Source organism: Branchiostoma belcheri, unplaced genomic scaffold, assembly GCF_001625305.1.
Source record: "Branchiostoma belcheri isolate BF01 breed outbred unplaced genomic scaffold, Haploidv18h27 scaffold66, whole genome shotgun sequence".
Classification (NCBI taxonomy): domain Eukaryota; kingdom Metazoa; phylum Chordata; class Leptocardii; order Amphioxiformes; family Branchiostomatidae; genus Branchiostoma; species Branchiostoma belcheri.
The window spans coordinates 569,369-587,004 of record NW_017804309.1 but is presented as its reverse complement, the minus strand read 5'-3'; the positions used below and the strand labels follow the sequence as shown (position 1 = coordinate 587,004).

The 17,636-nt window shown below is 42.1% G+C and overlaps 4 protein-coding genes across 10 annotated transcripts in view; 2 read left to right on the top strand and 2 right to left on the bottom strand.

The window, feature by feature from the left end:
• Window positions 1–49: 49 nt before the first annotated feature.
• LOC109483759 (AP-2 complex subunit sigma) lies at window positions 50–3,722 on the top strand. Its single transcript, XM_019786844.1, has 5 exons — window positions 50–160; window positions 835–984; window positions 1,277–1,390; window positions 1,697–1,756; window positions 1,904–3,722. Exons 1-5 carry the CDS (start codon window positions 158–160, stop codon window positions 2,003–2,005), a joined length of 429 nt encoding a protein of 142 aa, XP_019642403.1. The 5' UTR covers window positions 50–157; the 3' UTR covers window positions 2,006–3,722.
• Window positions 3,723–7,778: 4,056 nt separating this feature from the next.
• On the bottom strand, window positions 7,779–11,485 carry LOC109483756 (rho GTPase-activating protein 11A-like). Of its 3 annotated transcripts, none has more exons than XM_019786839.1 (9): window positions 11,339–11,485; window positions 10,925–11,080; window positions 10,541–10,648; window positions 10,263–10,374; window positions 9,779–9,897; window positions 9,439–9,555; window positions 8,960–9,152; window positions 8,487–8,595; window positions 7,779–8,217 (listed from the first exon to the last, which is right to left on the bottom strand). In XM_019786839.1, the coding sequence occupies exons 1-9, from the start codon at window positions 11,385–11,387 to the stop codon at window positions 7,804–7,806; spliced, it is 1,377 nt and encodes a 458-aa protein (XP_019642398.1). In that variant the 5' UTR covers window positions 11,388–11,485; the 3' UTR covers window positions 7,779–7,803. The 3 variants fall into 3 exon arrangements, with proteins under 3 accessions (XP_019642398.1, XP_019642399.1, XP_019642400.1); XM_019786840.1 differs by having other exon boundaries at window positions 8,487–8,559; XM_019786841.1 differs by lacking the exon at window positions 9,439–9,555.
• Window positions 11,390–13,265, bottom strand: LOC109483663 (rho GTPase-activating protein 11B-like). Its single transcript, XM_019786698.1, has 6 exons — window positions 13,152–13,265; window positions 12,674–12,774; window positions 12,289–12,385; window positions 11,873–12,037; window positions 11,461–11,589; window positions 11,390–11,413 (listed from the first exon to the last, which is right to left on the bottom strand). The coding sequence occupies exons 1-6, from the start codon at window positions 13,263–13,265 to the stop codon at window positions 11,390–11,392; spliced, it is 630 nt and encodes a 209-aa protein (XP_019642257.1).
• Window positions 13,266–13,639: 374 nt separating this feature from the next.
• LOC109483816 (ras guanyl-releasing protein 3-like) overlaps window positions 13,640–17,636 on the top strand; it is a 38,968-nt gene continuing 34,971 nt past the window's right edge. For 3 of the 5 annotated variants that reach the window (XM_019786951.1, XM_019786952.1, XM_019786949.1), the window contains exon 1: window positions 13,640–13,793. The gene's annotated coding sequence lies outside the window, so the exon portion shown is untranslated. Of the gene's footprint in view, window positions 13,794–14,540; window positions 14,575–17,636 lie in introns of those variants that run through there. The other 2 variants (XM_019786954.1, XM_019786950.1) reach the window with 2 other exon arrangements.

Here is a 17,636-nt window from a genome sequence, read left to right as displayed (position 1 = left end):
CAATGGACCAATCAGAAAATTGTACTTGTCTAAAGTAACGAATCAGAGGAAACCTTACAAAACATCATCCAATAGAATTCCAGATTGAAGACAGGATGTAGGGTAGAGTACTTCCGGTGTGGAAAGGAAGAGGGGACCCGGTGGGTGTTGGTGAAAAATGGTAAGAAAATCTTTGTATTTCTCATTTTATAAGGGATGTGAGGGATCAACTGACAATTTTTCTGCTTCTGAAACGTATTTGTGACACGTAGTAACGAGGAAAGTCCAGAAATTTTAATTAGAAGGCGATTTTCTTTCATATATGTTGACATAGTGTCATTGCCCCTCCCACATTCAAGTGGCACAAGGTGACTGGATGATACTAAATTATGGGAAAATGTCTTTCAAATACATTGTAATTACTACTCATAGCGTTTCAACCTATTGAGCTTCCATAGGGAGCAAAAAAATGTAGCTGTAGTGTGTGTACGTTTCTGGTTTACATACATGGATATTAACTGATGATGTTCGTCCATCGCAGTCGATGATGACCCCAACTTCAGTCCTTGGATATTAACTACAAACAAACAAACTGCAGTGAATGTCTAGTTAAGTTGAAATTTTGTAGGTTTTCTGAATTGATCTTCATCATCATTTGAGCAGGATATAGATATACCTGATCTTTGCCAAACATGACATGTGCAACAACCAGTGATACCTTTGTCTTGTTGTATGTTTCGTTGTATTTTGTGTATTACTAGCAGTCATGGGCTAGTTGGACAGGCTGGCTGTATGTCTCTCACAGCTGAACTGGTAAATAAGTAGATATAAGTAGTATATGTTTTTTCTCCCCAGATTCGTTTCATCCTGATCCAGAACCGTGCAGGGAAGACCCGCCTGGCCAAGTGGTACATGCAGTTTGATGATGATGAGAAGCAGAAGCTGATTGAGGAGGTGCATGCCTGTGTGACAGTCCGAGATGCCAAGCACACAAACTTTGTCGAGGTAAGCAACTACTCATGATTGAGATGGTCTGCAATTTTAACTGTTGGTAGATCTAGAAACCAGACTAATGCAAGCCTACATGCAGGCCAGTTTCACCCCCAAGATCTCTGGACCACCTTGGGAACTCTATCTGCTCCTTTTGGATCTTCAACAAACTGACCCTTGTATCCAGGGTTTCATTGCTTTGGATCTTCACTCACCCCTTCTCTCCTACTGTGAAACAATTGTTGACTTTAGAAAATTGATGACACTTGTATTGTTTTCTGACCGTTTCCTTGATTCCTTTCCCCAGTTTCGTAACTTCAAGATCGTGTACAGAAGATACGCAGGACTGTACTTCTGTATATGTGTGGATGTAAATGACAACAACCTGATGTACCTTGAAGCCATCCACAATTTTGTTGAGGTAAGTGTTTTTGCCTTGGTGTGCCAGTTATGGACATGAATAATCATCTGGCACTGTCTATATTCTTTTATATAGATTATTCAACTCACCAGTCCCATAGCAGTCACGTAATTTTCCAGGTCTTTTATGTCATTTTTGCATCTTTCCTGTAAGACAGACAGTCCCACATACTCAAAGCTGTTTTAATGACATGCCCAGACCCCATTCTTTCATCCTAATATATTCCAAGCAGTACTCAGTTGTTTAGCATTTAGTCCTAAGAGGTATATTGACAAACTATGGGTGATTGACTGCTCTTTGTTACAGGTGCTGAATGAATATTTCCACAATGTTTGTGAACTGGACCTGGTCTTTAACTTCTACAAGGTGAGTTATTTTTAACTACTAAAGCACTGTTTTGTACAGTTATAATGTATCTAATCTTTTAATAATGTCATTATCCTAATCAATGAACTTTCATTCAAATGTCATGAGATGTTGTGTAGAAAGTTGAAGATGTCTGTGTCCCTGCAGGTGTATTCAGTGGTAGATGAGATGTTCCTGGCAGGGGAGATCCGGGAGACAAGTCAGACAAAAGTCCTCAAACAGCTCCTCATGTTAGGGTCTCTGGAGTGACGGATCATGGGAAGGAATGGCCAAATCAAAGTGAAAAGTCTCTGCACTTCAACTGCCCAGGAGTTCAGGTGTAGAGACAGAAATGATTGAAGGGGGGGGGGGGAAAGGAGGGTCTGTTTTGATCAACAGTTTGGACATAAACATAGTTTGAGCCATGAAGAAGGTCTCCTTTTGACCTGTGAATAGCTTCATCAGATGTAGAAGTATTTTGAAGGTAAAGTTCCATCCACAGCCGTGTTTGGGACTGCATTCTTGCTGCAACACCATGTTCAATAGCACAGTTCACAGCTCCCTGAAGGAAGCAGGTAATAAGTTGTGGAAGTGTTAACAGGTGACAAAATATTTGGCTGAGTGGAAGGAACTTTACCTCCAAGGGTATCTTTTGATGTTATTGAACAAGCAGACATCTGAGTCATCCTGGATAAGTATTAACTGTGGCGTAAAAGTTGTTGGTAGTTGTGGTCTTTGAAAAGATTGTGGCAATATTGTCCAATACACCCTGTTGTAGTCCAGACCAATATGTAAAATCATATGTATATGATAAATCTGTTGTGTCAATCATTATCTTAGTAACCTGGAACAAATGGTTGATTTGTAATCTTGTACATGTATATCAATGAGTGACTCATTGTTCTTGTGACAGCACTTGCTTGACTGCGATGAAGTAGTCTTTAGTATGATATGTATTTTATACTATTTTAGTGTACTAGTATTTAGTAGCGCTCCTGCAAGTGTTCAACATGACAATTCCTGACATTCCTATATTTAGTGCACCTATCAATGAAGTCTAGAGAGAGAACATACAGTTAACTTTTGATCAAAATTTTGAAAAATATTTGTCAGGTTTTGTTCAAAGTTGGGCATGAGAAAAGCATTGTTCCCCCTCGTTCCTAAAATCAGTAAGATCAGAATGTAGAAGAAAAAAGTTTTTTCAAAATCAGTGGTACTTACCATTAAATTTTGTAGGTGCTTAAATCAGAATGTTTTTTTTTTAAATTTAATCTGATGATTTTTGTCAAGACGTACACATTTAGGTTGTTACAACTTCAAGGAACTTGTCTTCCATTGTAGTTCCAGTGAGCTATAGGTATACCATGTAAGACCCACAACTTGTCAGCAAGGTTGCAGTACTTCCCATTATCAAGTTTGAAAAATATTTGACATACTTAATATATGTGAAATGTAGTGCCTCATGAGCAGTTAACGACTGCAATACAATTTACGCAAATGTTGATGTGTACTATATAGGGGCCAATAACATGCTAAAGATTGGAAACTGTAAGCCAGGTAATGTTAACCTGGTATCCACCTTTTTCTAGCTTTGGGTACAGGCAAACGTTCTGATCGACAAGGTCCCCATAACCACTATAACTCATATTCAAGCAGACATTTGGCAGTTTGATCTCATTTACCCTGCTTCTGAAATGAATTCATTACCTGAAATAATGCATGAGTAAGGACCAACTGTGGCATGCCAGATGAGTGATAGACTCTGCAGAGAAGTGATCTGAAGGGTGAGCAGGAGCTAGAATAGGCTGGATATCGGGCTATGTAAGGAAGTCTTCAAGCCTGCCTGAAGTCATACACTTTATGGTGAATCCATTTAGAAATGGAAGATTGCAACCCCTGTACTATAGCAGTATCACAGATAATGAAGAAATGTGTGCTGAATGTACCACATACAACAATATCAATTAAAAAAAAATAAAGTACAAAACCAGCATCCTGCACTCTATGCAATGTTTAATATCACTGGCAAGCTGGCATAAAAGCTTTAGTGTAACATTTCTCACCATTGGACTATATATATAACACATTTTCCTTTGTTCATGATTGATTCCGCTAAGAACAGCACAAGAACTTCCCTGTTAGATTTGTGCTGTATGTCAACAAAGTGGGCCATGCTTCGACGTCCCCACCTACATGTACATTGCCTGAGATACAGCCTTGTTGAGCTTGTCTAGCAGGGATGAAGTAGGCAGAAGCTAAACAAGATCCCAGGCTACTATGTATCTGTATGATGTAAGATACTTGTATATTATGATGTACTGTACTATATTTTCAAGACAAAGCTGTTAAATTTTAGAATAGCTGGCTAGTTATCTCCTTCACTTGTAGCATCTTGTTAGGTCCCCAATTACTACTTTCGTCCCCACTTATTGAACGTTACCACATACCTAGACTAAATCACATGCCCCAAGAATTTTCGGGGAGACAAACCATAAGCAGGCTTTGCCTGGTTAGGGATATGACCAGCACAAACAATTAGTTCCTACCAGTAGTATCAATACCATACACCTTTTCCTGAAATTCTGGAATCATCAGTGTTTGATGATACAAGAGCTTTGACTTACATGTATAAAAGATTAAAATGATAAAAGCAACAAAACGTCTACTAATGGAAATGTAAACAGAAGTATCTCCAAAGTGTTTCTTCTCTTGACCTAAAGGAATACATTCCTTGTTTCACATTTTACTTCAAAGAATGACACCCAGCTATCTATGTTATGTTCAAGACATATTGCAGCTTTACATTATTAATACAGAATCTATATACAAAACAAGTCTTATCTAGCAGTTGAACTTTCCCAACTAACATACATTTACACTTGAAAACACTGTTATAAGTCACAGAGGCACCATCAATATTGTTATAAGCATATGACTAGATTACAGACTACATCAGAGGTACAGATTGTCAGTAGATTTCAAACAAAAAAACTAAGGCAAGCCCTGTGCTAACAGTAACAGTAACAGTAAATACAATGTATCATACTAGGTAGCACCCTTAAATGTGTCTCCAAGACATCACATCATAATCATATCATACCGGTATCATGGTAGCTATTTGTCAAAACCCTGCCTGGCAACAAACATAGGGAAAAAAAAAGAAACATCTGTCATGACCCAACAAACAGCAGGAAAATAACACAAACAATCACAGTCACATTAAATTAAATCATCACCCAAATATGGTAGCAGCTAGCTCTATCTTCTTTCTCATCTTTTTGCAGCAGCTACAGTACATACCCAGCACTGATTCTTTACTTTTCTATATCTTTGCTTTTGGTAAGTCTATATCATCCAGTCTTGTTTTGTGGGTGCTGGGGTTATCATGTCTCCACTCAGATCAGGTGCTTTAGGAGAAGCAGGATACTTCCTAGGGGATTTTGTCGCGCTCCTGGGTTTGTACACTGCTTTGTGGGGGGAGTGGAAGCGTCTCACCTTCACTGGGGTGCTACGTTTCAGATTAGTGGCCCTCTTGGGTGTCTTGATGGCGGCTCCTAGCTTGATGTGGAGCGGTGTGGAGCTGTTCTCTTCCTGCCCTGGTAACAGCAGTGCTTGTTTGATCCTCGGGGTCTTGTCTGTCGCCATCTTTGGTAGAACAGTCTTTGGTGTGTTGACGGGCTTCAGGGGAGACATGGCCACTTTCCGTGCAGGTGATTGGACTGGGTGGCTGTTGGCGAGGTTGTAGGAATCATTGAGGTTGGTACAGATGTTTTCTGCTTGCAGGGCATCCAGGGCAGCAGCTACAGACCTGGACGACTGGCAGCTGGTGTCCATGTCCTCTGGTTTGAACTCCAGCCCTACGTTTGCCATGGAGCTGTCGATGCTCAGTGCTTTGACCAGAGGAGTGGTAGGGAGTTTTGGGGTTGCAGCAGAAGGCAGTTTTGAGGTGGAGACAGATGCAGCATTGTTGGTGTTGAGAGCTGGTTTGTCTTGCATCTCAGGCTCTTTCTTAGGTGTATCCCCCATGTGCCAGGAGCGCCTGGCAGGGGACTTGCGGAAGAGCAGTGGATTTTTCACCACCCTCAGTGGGGAGGTGAACCTGTTGCCATCATCCATCGACATGTTGTTCCAGATCTCTATGGAGTTTGCCACGATGCCAGTCTTGATCTCGCGTGGGATCGACGGGAAGCTCGCTGCATGCTGCACCTGGGATGGCGAACTGGTATCAGCAGGAAGGCTGGCGCTTGGAAGAGCCGAGTCACTGACAGACTTGGTTGGTGTCTTGAGTGGTTCAGTAGCTGGTGGGGGGCTTTTCTGTGCTCTTGTGATGGGAATACCCGAACCTTTGCCAGGAGAGTACACGTACAGATCTTTGGACGAATCTCTGGCCTTCATCTCTTTCTTCTCCACAGCATCTGATTGAGCATTGCTGCTGCTCCCAGGGCGTGACTCGTTGCCACTGGGAGACAGGCAGCTAAGAGTTTGTTCCAAATCAATCAGCACTTTCAGGTTTTTCTCCACCTTTTTGTGCATCTCGGAGCCACTTTTCAGAGGAGAGGAAATGACTGGACGTCTCTTCCCCATGCCTTCAGCTTTTGCCTTTGCTGGAGAGGCGTTTGCCCTAAAAGATGGCAGCGGTCTTCCTGCATGAGTTGGGGGCCTTGTCTGCCTTTCCAAAACTGCCCAGCCTTCCTAATCTGCTTGCATTTCTTTCTTTGCTATCCTTACGTGCAACAGTGGTCCCAGATTTCTTTTTCTCACTTTCCTTTCTCGTGACTTTACTGCTTTGTGCCCTCATTGCTGTGTGATCTCCCACATTCCTGAAGCTGTTTCTTGGGGCAACTGTTCCCTTCTTGTCTTTGTCACTATTCCTTCTGATGACTGGTGCCCTCTCCCTATCCTTGCCACTGTTGCTCCTCACAGCTGCCTTTCTGTCAGCGGCTTTCCTCTGCGCAACACTTGATCCCTTACGTGTGACACTGGATGGAGTGGTGCCAGTGCTGCCAGGAGTCTTTCTTCCAGGGGTCCTCCCTGAGGGTGTTCTGGTCTTCTTGGGAGTGACGGCCTTCTTGGTGGGGGTTGCATCGTTTCTTCTTTTTGCAGGTGCGTTCTGGCCTGCAGGGTTTGCCTTTTTGGTGGGAGAAGGCTGCACCTTCTTTACAGAGTTATTGTGGCTAATTTGTTGCAGGGATGTTGTGGCAGCTTTGGACACTTCTTTCGATGCATCTTCTGCACTTTGTACATCCTTTTCCATTGCATTTTGGGGTTTCTCTTCCACTGAAGTTGATCCTGACGACACAGCACTTTCCATACTTCCATTCTGACTTTCTTTCATTTCTGGATTATTGGATGCTTGTTCCCTCACTCTCTCCTGCAGCGTCATTGTGATATTCTTCCCACCAACATTCAGAGACAGGTGATACTGACCCATCCTTGGCCTCTTACTTGGTGAAGAGATGACCTCGTCCTGTTGTACCAATGGTCTTTTCACTGGAGAGTTGGGAGAATCTTCCTCAATATCAGGAGAACTGAGCAACTCTTCCTCTTTTTCACCATGAGCTGATGATGGTTCTGGGATGCCCAGGGATGGGAAGAACTTGGTGGTTCTGGTGTAGGCAACGAGGCTTGGCAGTTCTGGCACGTCAGCTGGGCTGCTGCGGTGCTCAGGTGGGGTCACCATCTCAGGCGGTGTCGTGTCGGCTTTGAATCCCAGGGTCCTGACAGCTGACTGCATCAGAGCATCTGACTGGACCTGGGCAGGTGCAGCAGTACCGGCATCTATCAGTGCTTGCTTTCCCATGGGAGAACTTGTCATGTGGATGTCGACTGTAACGACCTTGGGGGAGTGTGCAGCTTTGGCTTCACACCTGGCAGCAAGGTGCTCCCTGAATGGTGTCTTGACAACATCTGTACCTGCAGACACCTGTTCACCTGCTCCGGCCAGGTGGCTCTTGTAGGGCGTCTTCACCAGGTCTGCAGCCATCAACAGTGGATTCCCTTTCTTGGGCTCTTCTGGGGTTTTTGCTAAGTCTGCAGCCACCATCATCACATTCCCACCGCCGGGCTCTTCAGGGGTTTTTTGAGTCCCTTGAGCTAGTAGTGATGACAGACACATCGGGCGTTCTGGACGTATCATTCAGGAAACTTGTGCTGATCATGGAGACGTCTGGGGTCTTTGCTCCCTCTGTGGAGCTTGTCATAGTGGAACTTGTGGTCAGGGTGGAGGAGTTGGGGTCCATGGCGTTACTCCTCCTACTGAAGTTAAGGAGGGGCGAGGTTGGCCTTTCTGTACTGGGGACAGGTAAGGACTTGGAAGGCCCTGCTCTTGCGTGCATTTTGAAGAACGACCCCCTCACCTTCTCGTTCAGCTTTGGGCTGGCGCCAAAGTCGAGGGTGGACAGGCCTGTGTCTGGAGGATGGTTTGCCAGCCGTGACCCCACATTCTCCAGGTTCAGACTGGTAGACTGTACCAAGGGGGACTTCTGTGGGACATGCAAGAAAAAAACAAGATCAACATCTCAAGCAGAACAAGATTTGAGCTGATTTCTGCTGGTGAGGAGATTTGATTATTTTCCTGAACACCTTCTTGGCAAGTGTTGAGGGTATATAAATGAATAAATAAATATTTGCCATTTTGCACGGAATTTCATAGGATGCTAAGGAGAAGATGCTGATTAGTAGGGTGCAGGCTACTCACATGATTGAGAAGACCTAATATTAATAACCAAGTCACTAACACTTTGAGTCTCACCTCAGACTTTCCTCGGCCTCCGCTGAACCTCTTCTTGAGGGACCTCCTGAGCTTACTGCCGCCTGACGATCGCCTGGGGGAGAAACAACCAGCCTTGCCACTCGAGCGCCTGGTGGTGAGGACAGGAGGACAGACAGAGAGGGAGGGGAGGAGACCATCACCATTAATCAAAGGACGTGTGAAACAACAGAAGCTTCACTGATTAAGTATTTTCAATCATTGTTGATGATTGTTAAAAGAAAGGAACACCCAAACAGTCTCCAGAAAGGTCTAAGACATGAATCCAGGAAGGGGCTACCAAGTCATCCATTTATCCTGAGCGATAAGTGCATCGTTTTCACTATAGATACTTACTGATGAACTTAAAATTAAGAACGTGACATGCAAAGTCTAGATGACAGTTTGAGGGCAACTATTATGTTAGCACATACATGTGTCTGTCAGTATCAATTACAACAGAATGGAGAGTCCACCTTTTCAGCTTGTCAGCCAAAATTTTCCCAATCTTCTTAGAGGGAGTGGCCTTGCCCTGACTAGCAGTGGACAGCAAGGAGTCCTGTAGAGAGCTGGCCTTGAAGCTGACCGACTGACCCGGGGGCTCCACGAACTGTATGCTGGGGCTGGTGGGGGACCTGGGGGTGAAGAGCTGGTCACTGCTGATGCACACTGGGAAAGAAATGGAACAATGTGGACGGAATAAATCTCATGTTTTTGAGGAAGACTGTGGCACCACAGGAGAATATCATCTTCTCTGTATAGACTAGAAGTCATTGCACACTACAGTTGTAGAGTTAGGCAAAACACAAATGTGCACAAAAAACAACAAAAAACACTCTGAACTCAAAACCTCTACGGGAACCTAAGAGAGGAGAAATGGTGTGTTAGAAAACAATTCTACAAAATAAAAATAAAATGTGATCTATGATGACAGGTTGCAGTAGCTTTTTTATACTTTTCTTGTGAGCGTGTGTAAGTGGGGTCTCAGCCTGCTGTAGGGACCGGTCCAGGCCATAACAGAGCGTGGCATACTGTCGGTACGAGTCTCTGTCCAGTCGGCTTGTTATCGAGTCTGCTGGGCCAAGAAAATTGCATGCAAGACGTGAGACAAGTGGGGAAATATTACAGTATGCTGAAATATATCAATCATGTTGCAAAAGACACCTTTGTCTATGCATAGATTTTTACGTTATAGTGTTATACAAATTTTACGGAGACAATGCAGGGCTTGAATTTTGTTCTGTTAGCTGCAACATTGTAAGTTGCATATGCAGTTGGTATAACTGTTACATTACCTGCATCTAAATCAGCCTGGATGAGGTTGCTGGGAGTCAGCAGACCCTCAGGAGTCCTGCTGGCCCCTCCGTACTGAGGCTTGGCCTGTCTCTGCCCCATCTGCTGTAAAATAGCTTTCCTGCAAACAACAACCAGGGATGTTTATGTTATGTCTCATGTCTCAGAATTTTACAAGTAAATGAAAAATCGGTCTGTAAAAGAATTAAGTCTGTCAACTTTATTATTCTTCAGCTAAAACAAGGACCACTAGATTTGAGTAATGCTTATCAGACAAATTTTGCTGAGCTTGTCCTGAGCTTTGGTGTACAGATGCAGTAAAATACACCAGTGATCTCTCACCTTCTTACCTGTATTGCACAGATTACTGAGTATGAAGGTCTTGAACACCTCTGTTTATGCAGTTGATCTACAATATCATGTTTTGTCTGATCAGTGCATCACAATACGTCAAGACAAGATAATGTTCCACAGTTCCCATCTCACCTCTTGGCTGCAGAGAACGCGGCATGGTCGTCCTCTGCCTTCCTCTTGGTGGAGCGCATGATCCTGGGGGTTACCTCACTCATCATCACTGCTGGGACGTTGGTGATCACCTCTGTAAGGACAGGACAGAATCATCAGCTGTAGAGTCAACTCAATACTAATGCTCCAGCAGAGTTCTTTTTCTCATTTATTAATATCAGTGTTGAAATCAATCAATCAACTACATGTACTTTTAAAACTTGTTTAAATGAAGGATAAAAACAAAGTTGTGTTTTTACCAGAGTCTGCTTGATCTGAGCTTGAGTTCTGTCTGGATGGTGTTTTGATGGAGGATGAACTGCCATGCCTCAGCTTGTTCAGTCCCTGACTGATCCCATTCACTATACCTGTGGGAATATGTAATAAAACTGTCATCAACAAACTTCAAACATTTAGTTTAGCACCCAATCCTTACTGTGTACACTGTGGTTTTCTACATCACAGGATGTGGTTGACAAAATATATTCCATTCTTCTATGATGTGCAGAAGCCCAAACTCAAGTTTGCCTTTGCACAACGGCATAAATAATTTTGTAAGTAAGTTGATATGAAAAACATTTACCCACATATATGTATTAAAATATGGCTATCCCTATGAAAAGCCAGTCTGAGAAATGTGTAACCTTGTATGGATCCACTCCTGCGTTTCTTCCTCTTTGTCTTCGACCCGTCCAACAAGGAGTCCACGCTCTTGTCAAGTTCGTCTCCTGACACCAGCCCGTCCATGTCCTTCCCACTCAGCTGGGCAGCTCGCTCCAACACACTGTCAGGAACAGCACCTGTACAAGGGAACAGCTGTCATCTCTGGTACATGTATGTGAACAGCACACTTGTATTGGGGAAAACAAATGTAAAGGGGAACAGCTGTCCTGTCTCATTCATGCATGTGTACAATACACTGTAGGGCTGGAAATACATTTCTTCTGCACATTTAAATGACCTACACCAGGCATACACATAATGACATTCTTAAATCATACACATACTAACAGTACTAGTGGTAACACACCAATCTTTCTATTCCTTTTCTAACATACCTATGCTGTGGGAGTTCTGGATGAGAAACTTGACAATCTCTGTCTGCATCTTCAGCAGCTTGTCGGAGCTGATGTCTACACAGGTTTTTCTCCAGGGTGGGCATGAGGTTGGGGGTCATGACCAGGGCCAGGTTGTTCTCGTCCATCTTGTTGGAGTCTGCCCTGGCAGCCAGCCTGGCCAGGAAGGACATGGTGTACTGTAGGGTGTTGAGGTGGAGGGTGGGCAGCATGGCACACACCGACAGGAGGGCCTGACAAGAAACAGACAATAATAATTATGAAAATGAAGACCTTATCTGTACACTTTGCTCCACTGGGCTAAGCACAGGTCACAAGTTTACAAACATACTGTACAATACACATATACATGTACATAGATACGGTACCTTAAATACAGTCACTTTGGCTTCCTCTCACTCCTTCGTATTTTATAAATACAGGAGGATGAGACATTAGTATAAATGCAGTAGCTAGAATCATGTGACATCCAGGACTCCATATTTCCTGCAGCTGAGACATGTTTGTTGTACTGACCAGGATCCTGTCCCTGTCCTGCTGGATCTCCTGGGCCTTCAGCAGGCAGCTGTGCAGCCGGTGGGTGAAGAGCGGGTCGGGCAGCTCGCGGAAAAACTGCTTGAACAGGTTCGCCACGTCCAGGACAGAGGCCTCTCCAAACTCTCCACCTTCATCCAGCTTGATCTGAAAGGGTGGTGTTAGAACTTAGAACTATTGATATGATATGTATAATGTATAAAATTATCTTGTTACCTATTGGAGAGTAATTTTGAAAAATCATAATGTATAGTAAAGGTATTGTAGACCCATATCCTTTTTCAAGCTAGGGCAGTGGTTGTTATCCACTGTGTGTCAATAGCACGGTATCACAGGGCAGAGCCCATCTTTCTCTTTCTCCTGTCTAAGAGTTCAGAAGAGTAGGGTGGTTTTCATACCTTGAGGTCTTTCTGTCGTGCATGTGACCCAGATTTACGAAAGATCCCCTCGGTTTCGATGTGTTCCTCCAGGAAGTTGACAGTCGTAACAAGAAAACTGATCCAGAAAAGATCAAAAGTTAGTGTGCGGATCCAGCTATTGTCATCCAAATGGTGAAATCTCACATCACAAAAATAAATATTAACCTTGAGTGATTGAAATATTTTCTTCCATATCACTTTCAATTTTATTTCTTTTTTTACTATTTGTTTTTAATCTCAAAACATTGTGTTACAACAGTTAATGTTATCATTATGTTGATGATAATTTCTGTCTGAAAGGTTTTAATGTCTATCAAGAGAAATCATTCTCAGCTTGAAGTTTCAAAGGAAACGCCCATCTTACGTTGGTACTTGGTATGTCCCAGCAGGGGTGCTGACTGGCACTGTGGGTAGATTGGTAAGCCTCCTCCCAAACACACCAACGCCTGGGCTGTGGTTTTTGTCCTGAAACAAAAACAAGAGGTCTTTTTACCGGCAACGGTACACTAAATTTCATGTATCCCTAGCTACCCTGGATATATACGGCGTTGAAAATAAATACACCATCAACCTGGATCTTCACACAAAAATAAGCCTGCACCACACTTGAGCTCAGATCAAGGTTGAGCTTATGATGAGTGACGACCATGAAAGAATTTCTTTTGTCTTTTCATCGAGCTCCAGTGCCCTAGGACAAGAACTTCCAAAATATGTTGAATATTCATCAATCAAGGATGACAAAATATTTTACTCATCTAATCACTTTCTGTGCAAAGGAATCGGTTAGTTTTTAAAAATGTTTTGAGTGAACGTCGGTTTCAAATCAAACACGGGTCACTCACCTGGCTTTTCGACGACTTCTTGATTTTGGGCACTTTGATCCCAAACTCCTTCAAATCTTGCGCAATCACTACCCTAGCGAACCTATCATCGTCTAGCTCTGATAGGAACTTCATCGTCAGGCGTATGATTTGTACAAACGCAGAAATAAACTAAAAATCGGAGAAAATAGCCGGTCGTCGACGGACCCTCTGCTTACAGGGCGGCCATACTTTTTGAAAGTTGCCTCGCTTGAAATACTGCACGCTGATTGGTCGGTAGGAATTCAAATCAGTATCCGGTTTGCTGCAGAAACCGGAAACACTCTGGGTGAGTTTACTATTGAAACGACGTAAGGGGATCACTTTTAGGTTGGATTCAAACATTAGTAATCATCATAAATGACACAATAAAGATTCATTCACGCAGACAGTAGTAGTGACTATATTAGAAATGGAGGTGATATGAGCCGTTCTTTTTAACGGTAGATTTATAAGGACAGTTTGGTATACCCCCATGTACAGTTTAGAATAGTCTACAGTTTTCTCATTGGCACAGTCTGTAAAGTCCGCGAAGCGATAACAACAGCCACAAAACTCAGCACAAATAACGTCAACAGTGCATATACACAGTTTTGTTGGCGGTATCTGGACAAATGGAGGCAGGTAAGATGTGTTGATGTTTACATAGGGCAGGTCTGTTTGCGAGATCTCCTTCTATTATGACCGGTGGCGAGCTATGGTGGGGTTTGGGACAAACACCGCACCGTCGGGCCGAAGGCATCTCACCATGTGTATGTAATGAGCTAGACTACACAAGTAACGTTTCAGGCGTTCGCTGATCTGTGAGGTATGCCACTTTACTAGCATTGTCGTATTTGAACAGTGCATATACATGGAACAAAAGTACGCCGACAGTCTGTAAAAGAAGGGTAAGCTTTTTAGCGTCGGTGCGGTGGGTGTTTCCCTGCTTCGCGGGCCGAAGGGGCGTTTATCAATGGCTGTGCTTCCACTTGTTGCCGGGGATATGCCGCTGATTTTACACATCGTTATAACGTTAGCGTAATCAATCGAAATTAAGATCAGGCGTATCTAGCAGAATCAGACGAGTGAAGATTAATCATGTTTCCAATTCATGGTAGAAATGATTAGCCCCCTGAGTTCAACGTTTCCGCCGATGCGTTTCGCACTGGTTCAAGTTTCATGCCATAACACTTTCTTCATTGATGACCGGCTAACCGGCTGAGTGCCAACAAGTTGTAACTACAACACTCTTCAAATGGCTCGGGTAATTCATTAACTAGAAGTCAGGTGGAGGTGTAATGGGATCCCACGACAAAAGCGACCCCCTCTCGAGTCAATATTTTAACTTCTAATCTAGGGCTAAAGCCACAGTGGAGGACAGGTGTCCATTTTCTCAGTGGAAGTTTCCACCTGACTTGCACAGGTACCATGGTATGAAAGCCGGGCAGGGGCAATTATGCTCCAAATGGCTCCGTCAGCATTGTTGCACCTGCTGCCTGGCATGTTGTTACTACATTTCATAACAAAAAAAGTTCATGTTTCCAATAACAGTCTCTGTCCTTGGGGCAAAACAAGACAGTGTAACAGTAGGTTGAACAACATGTTGATGTATTGGTGAGTGACAAACTTATGAAAATCATATCGTGTGGATCTCATTTTATGGCAACTTGGTTGGCCACATCATGGGAAATTATGAGACTAAATGCATTTTCTATAGAAAAGTACTGTATTAAATCTAGGCATGATTGAAACATCCGTTATATCATGATACTATATATATATATAATATATGTATATAGTATTTTATATATATATATATATAATCAATTGGTCTATATTAGAATTGCCTTCTCATTGATCTTGTTACCAAAGTGTTCGGGTCAACTATTCTTAGACAGGAATATCACATATCACAGGTAGTAAGGGATAAATTTCAGCCACTTATTACAAATGACCTGCTATCAATTTTGCTCCCTGTCTACTCTTAGATCAGGGTATCAGTTATTCTGTAAAAGGAAACAATGATTTGTTATCTTAGCCTGGGCCTGTGTCTATTGATTTTCACTAATTTTATAATAAAACATACAACTGTCAATGGATCTGTTCATCCCAAATGAATTTAAGAAATGGATATCTGTGATGATAGGTCATAATTTCTCATATAACTTCACTGATAATTATACTAGTAGCTAAACTGATTGAAAGTCTGCTTGTTGGCCAGCTGTTTCTTTGGGTCTTTCACATCCAAACTGCTGTGCTATGATTCGCGTAATTTTTTTTCTTTCCAAATCTTAACCTTGAAAACCTTCATCTGATTTAAGACTAGGAGAATGACGAGAGAAATGATGCACATCATGAGATGAAGTAGACTTGTTACTTGGGCTGCACAATTTTAGAAGAGATACTTGAGCTGTGCCTCAGGGACATCTCTTCTAATGAGGCCATTAACAAGTTGCTTTTTGTGCTGTCTGTTAATGATCAACCAACGTCAAGTAATAAGCATCATAGACTCTTTTTGAAAATCATTTTACCTGATGCACGTATATCACTAGGTAGTTCATACATTACATTCACGCTATGTTTAAGAGTGAAAATGTTCTAGTCTGAAACATGTGGATTTTTTTTGTTGATACTTGGGTATTCAGAATTGGGTTGTAAGAACTGTACATAGTTCCATGGTATAATGTTTCCCTTCTCTTCACACTGACTTCTTACCTCACTGTTATCATAGATAGACTGTCTAGTTCTGTGAACAGTTCAAGGAACCACAGATTTGATGTTAGTTTGGTCCTGCTACCCACTTTACCATTACTGTCTCAGAAGTTCCTACCCCTAATTAGCCGTTCTGCCGGCTGAGCCCAGTAGATTTGTGTGAAATGTACGTCACTGAACACCTGTTGAAATTACGGGGTTCTATTTATGGACAAGTATCACAGGTGGGCCGCCAGATAATTATAATTGTAAAACCAATAACAGCCTGCACGGCCCTGCAGAGATATTTATGAAGAATTCACTGTTTTTCTGCACAGGCGGCATTATAGGGAGTTTTTTATTACTTGGAAAAGTTTACAGGTGGTTGAGGCAGTTACATATGTATTTTGGGTATCCTTGCCCAAATTAAGATTAAGATCAAAAGTAAGAACTATGCAGACTGACTACAGTATAAATTTGATTTGTAATCAGAATATGATAGAGACTTTTGAGACATTCAAGGCTTTGGTGTGTTTGCCTCTGCTAAGTTGCTCTAGATTGGCTTAGAACTGACAGAGGCTAAGGTCCAGTACAGTAATGGAATGCAGCAATATATATGCAGCAATACATATACACACATGTATATAATGTAACTTTCTGGGATTCCAGTACTGGCATGTAATACCCGGTAGTTCCCAATTCTTTATCCGTATACTAACAAGTGTCTATGTTTGTATCTGTAAACATTTTTGGTAGAGCCATACCTAGACAACAGTGGAATATAGACATCAGAGTTACCACCCACCAATATGTGGTGTATATTGATTTTAGAGCAGGGGCATGCATAGATTACGACATTGATAAGGAAAACTGATCGTTTTGAAATTAGCCCCACTTAAATGTCTGAAGTTGTGAAACGTTTTTTTCGGTGTCTCTTTAAAACTAGTTTTTTTTTTCATTTACAAAACGTGCACATGTAGGGCTTGAAATAGATACTCAGTCCTGTAAATTGTGTAATTTGCAGAATGCTTTTATGGGGTGATGGTAAAAATATCAATAACTTGCAATATGGTGCTGGCTAAGAGAGTTCAGGCTTAGTACCATAAATCCCAAGGGAGCAAACTAAAGCCTTCATCACCAGCAGCTTGCAAGGAACTGCAGATCATAAGTTTTCTTATATAATGTCTCATAAGGCCACGCCAATTTAATTTCTTGGTTAATGGATTTGCCTGCTTCATTTTTTTCTGATTTGCAAATAAAAATAAGAATTCTAAATCAACTGCAAAATACTCATATTTTGCCCTGAAAAGTTGAAAACAGTCCTTTTCATCCTAGTTGTTACATCTTTCAATGCAATGGTATCATTAAAAGTTAAAAATTCATTGTTTAAATTTTGAACCAGCCTGGTGTGTTGACTTCATGGCTCCTATCGTACCATTTTGGACCATAATAGGATGCCTAGGCCTGTTTTTATTTTTTTTTTTTTCGTTCCCGTCCCGCTCCATTATTTTTTCTAGAAAAATCTGTTAACCAAGAATTTAAATTGGTGTGGCCTAAGAACAAATGATATTCTGAGATTTGTATGCTGATAGTATGTAGGCTCCATCAGGCTGAGGTTGTTGTTAGACAGGAATATTAGCTTGGGTATTTGCAGTAAGTTTTTTTCCAGAATAATGAGAATTGCATGTAAATTTCTGATAACTTAAAAACATTGCAGATAACAGAAAAAAGTATAATAATAATTCCAAGTGTTGACATGCAACTAAATGGCTTATCCAGATGCATAGTCGGGTT

Coding starts and splice junctions, on each gene's coding strand:
- LOC109483756 (XM_019786839.1), bottom strand. CDS start 11,387: ATGCAGACAGAGATTGTCAAGTTTCTCATCCAGAACTCCCACAGCATA. Junction 10,649..10,924: donor CAGGAGTGGATCCATACAAG/GTTACACATTTC, acceptor ATATTCCCACAG/GTATAGTGAATGGGATCAGT. Junction 8,596..8,959: donor TTGGCTGACAAGCTGAAAAG/GTGGACTCTCCA, acceptor CCTCACCACCAG/GCGCTCGAGTGGCAAGGCTG.
- LOC109483759 (XM_019786844.1), top strand. Junction 1,391..1,696: donor CCATCCACAATTTTGTTGAG/GTAAGTGTTTTT, acceptor TCTTTGTTACAG/GTGCTGAATGAATATTTCCA. Junction 1,757..1,903: donor TGGTCTTTAACTTCTACAAG/GTGAGTTATTTT, acceptor GTGTCCCTGCAG/GTGTATTCAGTGGTAGATGA.
- LOC109483663 (XM_019786698.1), bottom strand. CDS start 13,265: ATGAAGTTCCTATCAGAGCTAGACGATGATAGGTTCGCTAGGGTAGTG. Junction 12,038..12,288: donor CACGACAGAAAGACCTCAAG/GTATGAAAACCA, acceptor CCACCCTTTCAG/ATCAAGCTGGATGAAGGTGG. Junction 11,590..11,872: donor AGGACAGGGACAGGATCCTG/GTCAGTACAACA, acceptor GTTTCTTGTCAG/GCCCTCCTGTCGGTGTGTGC.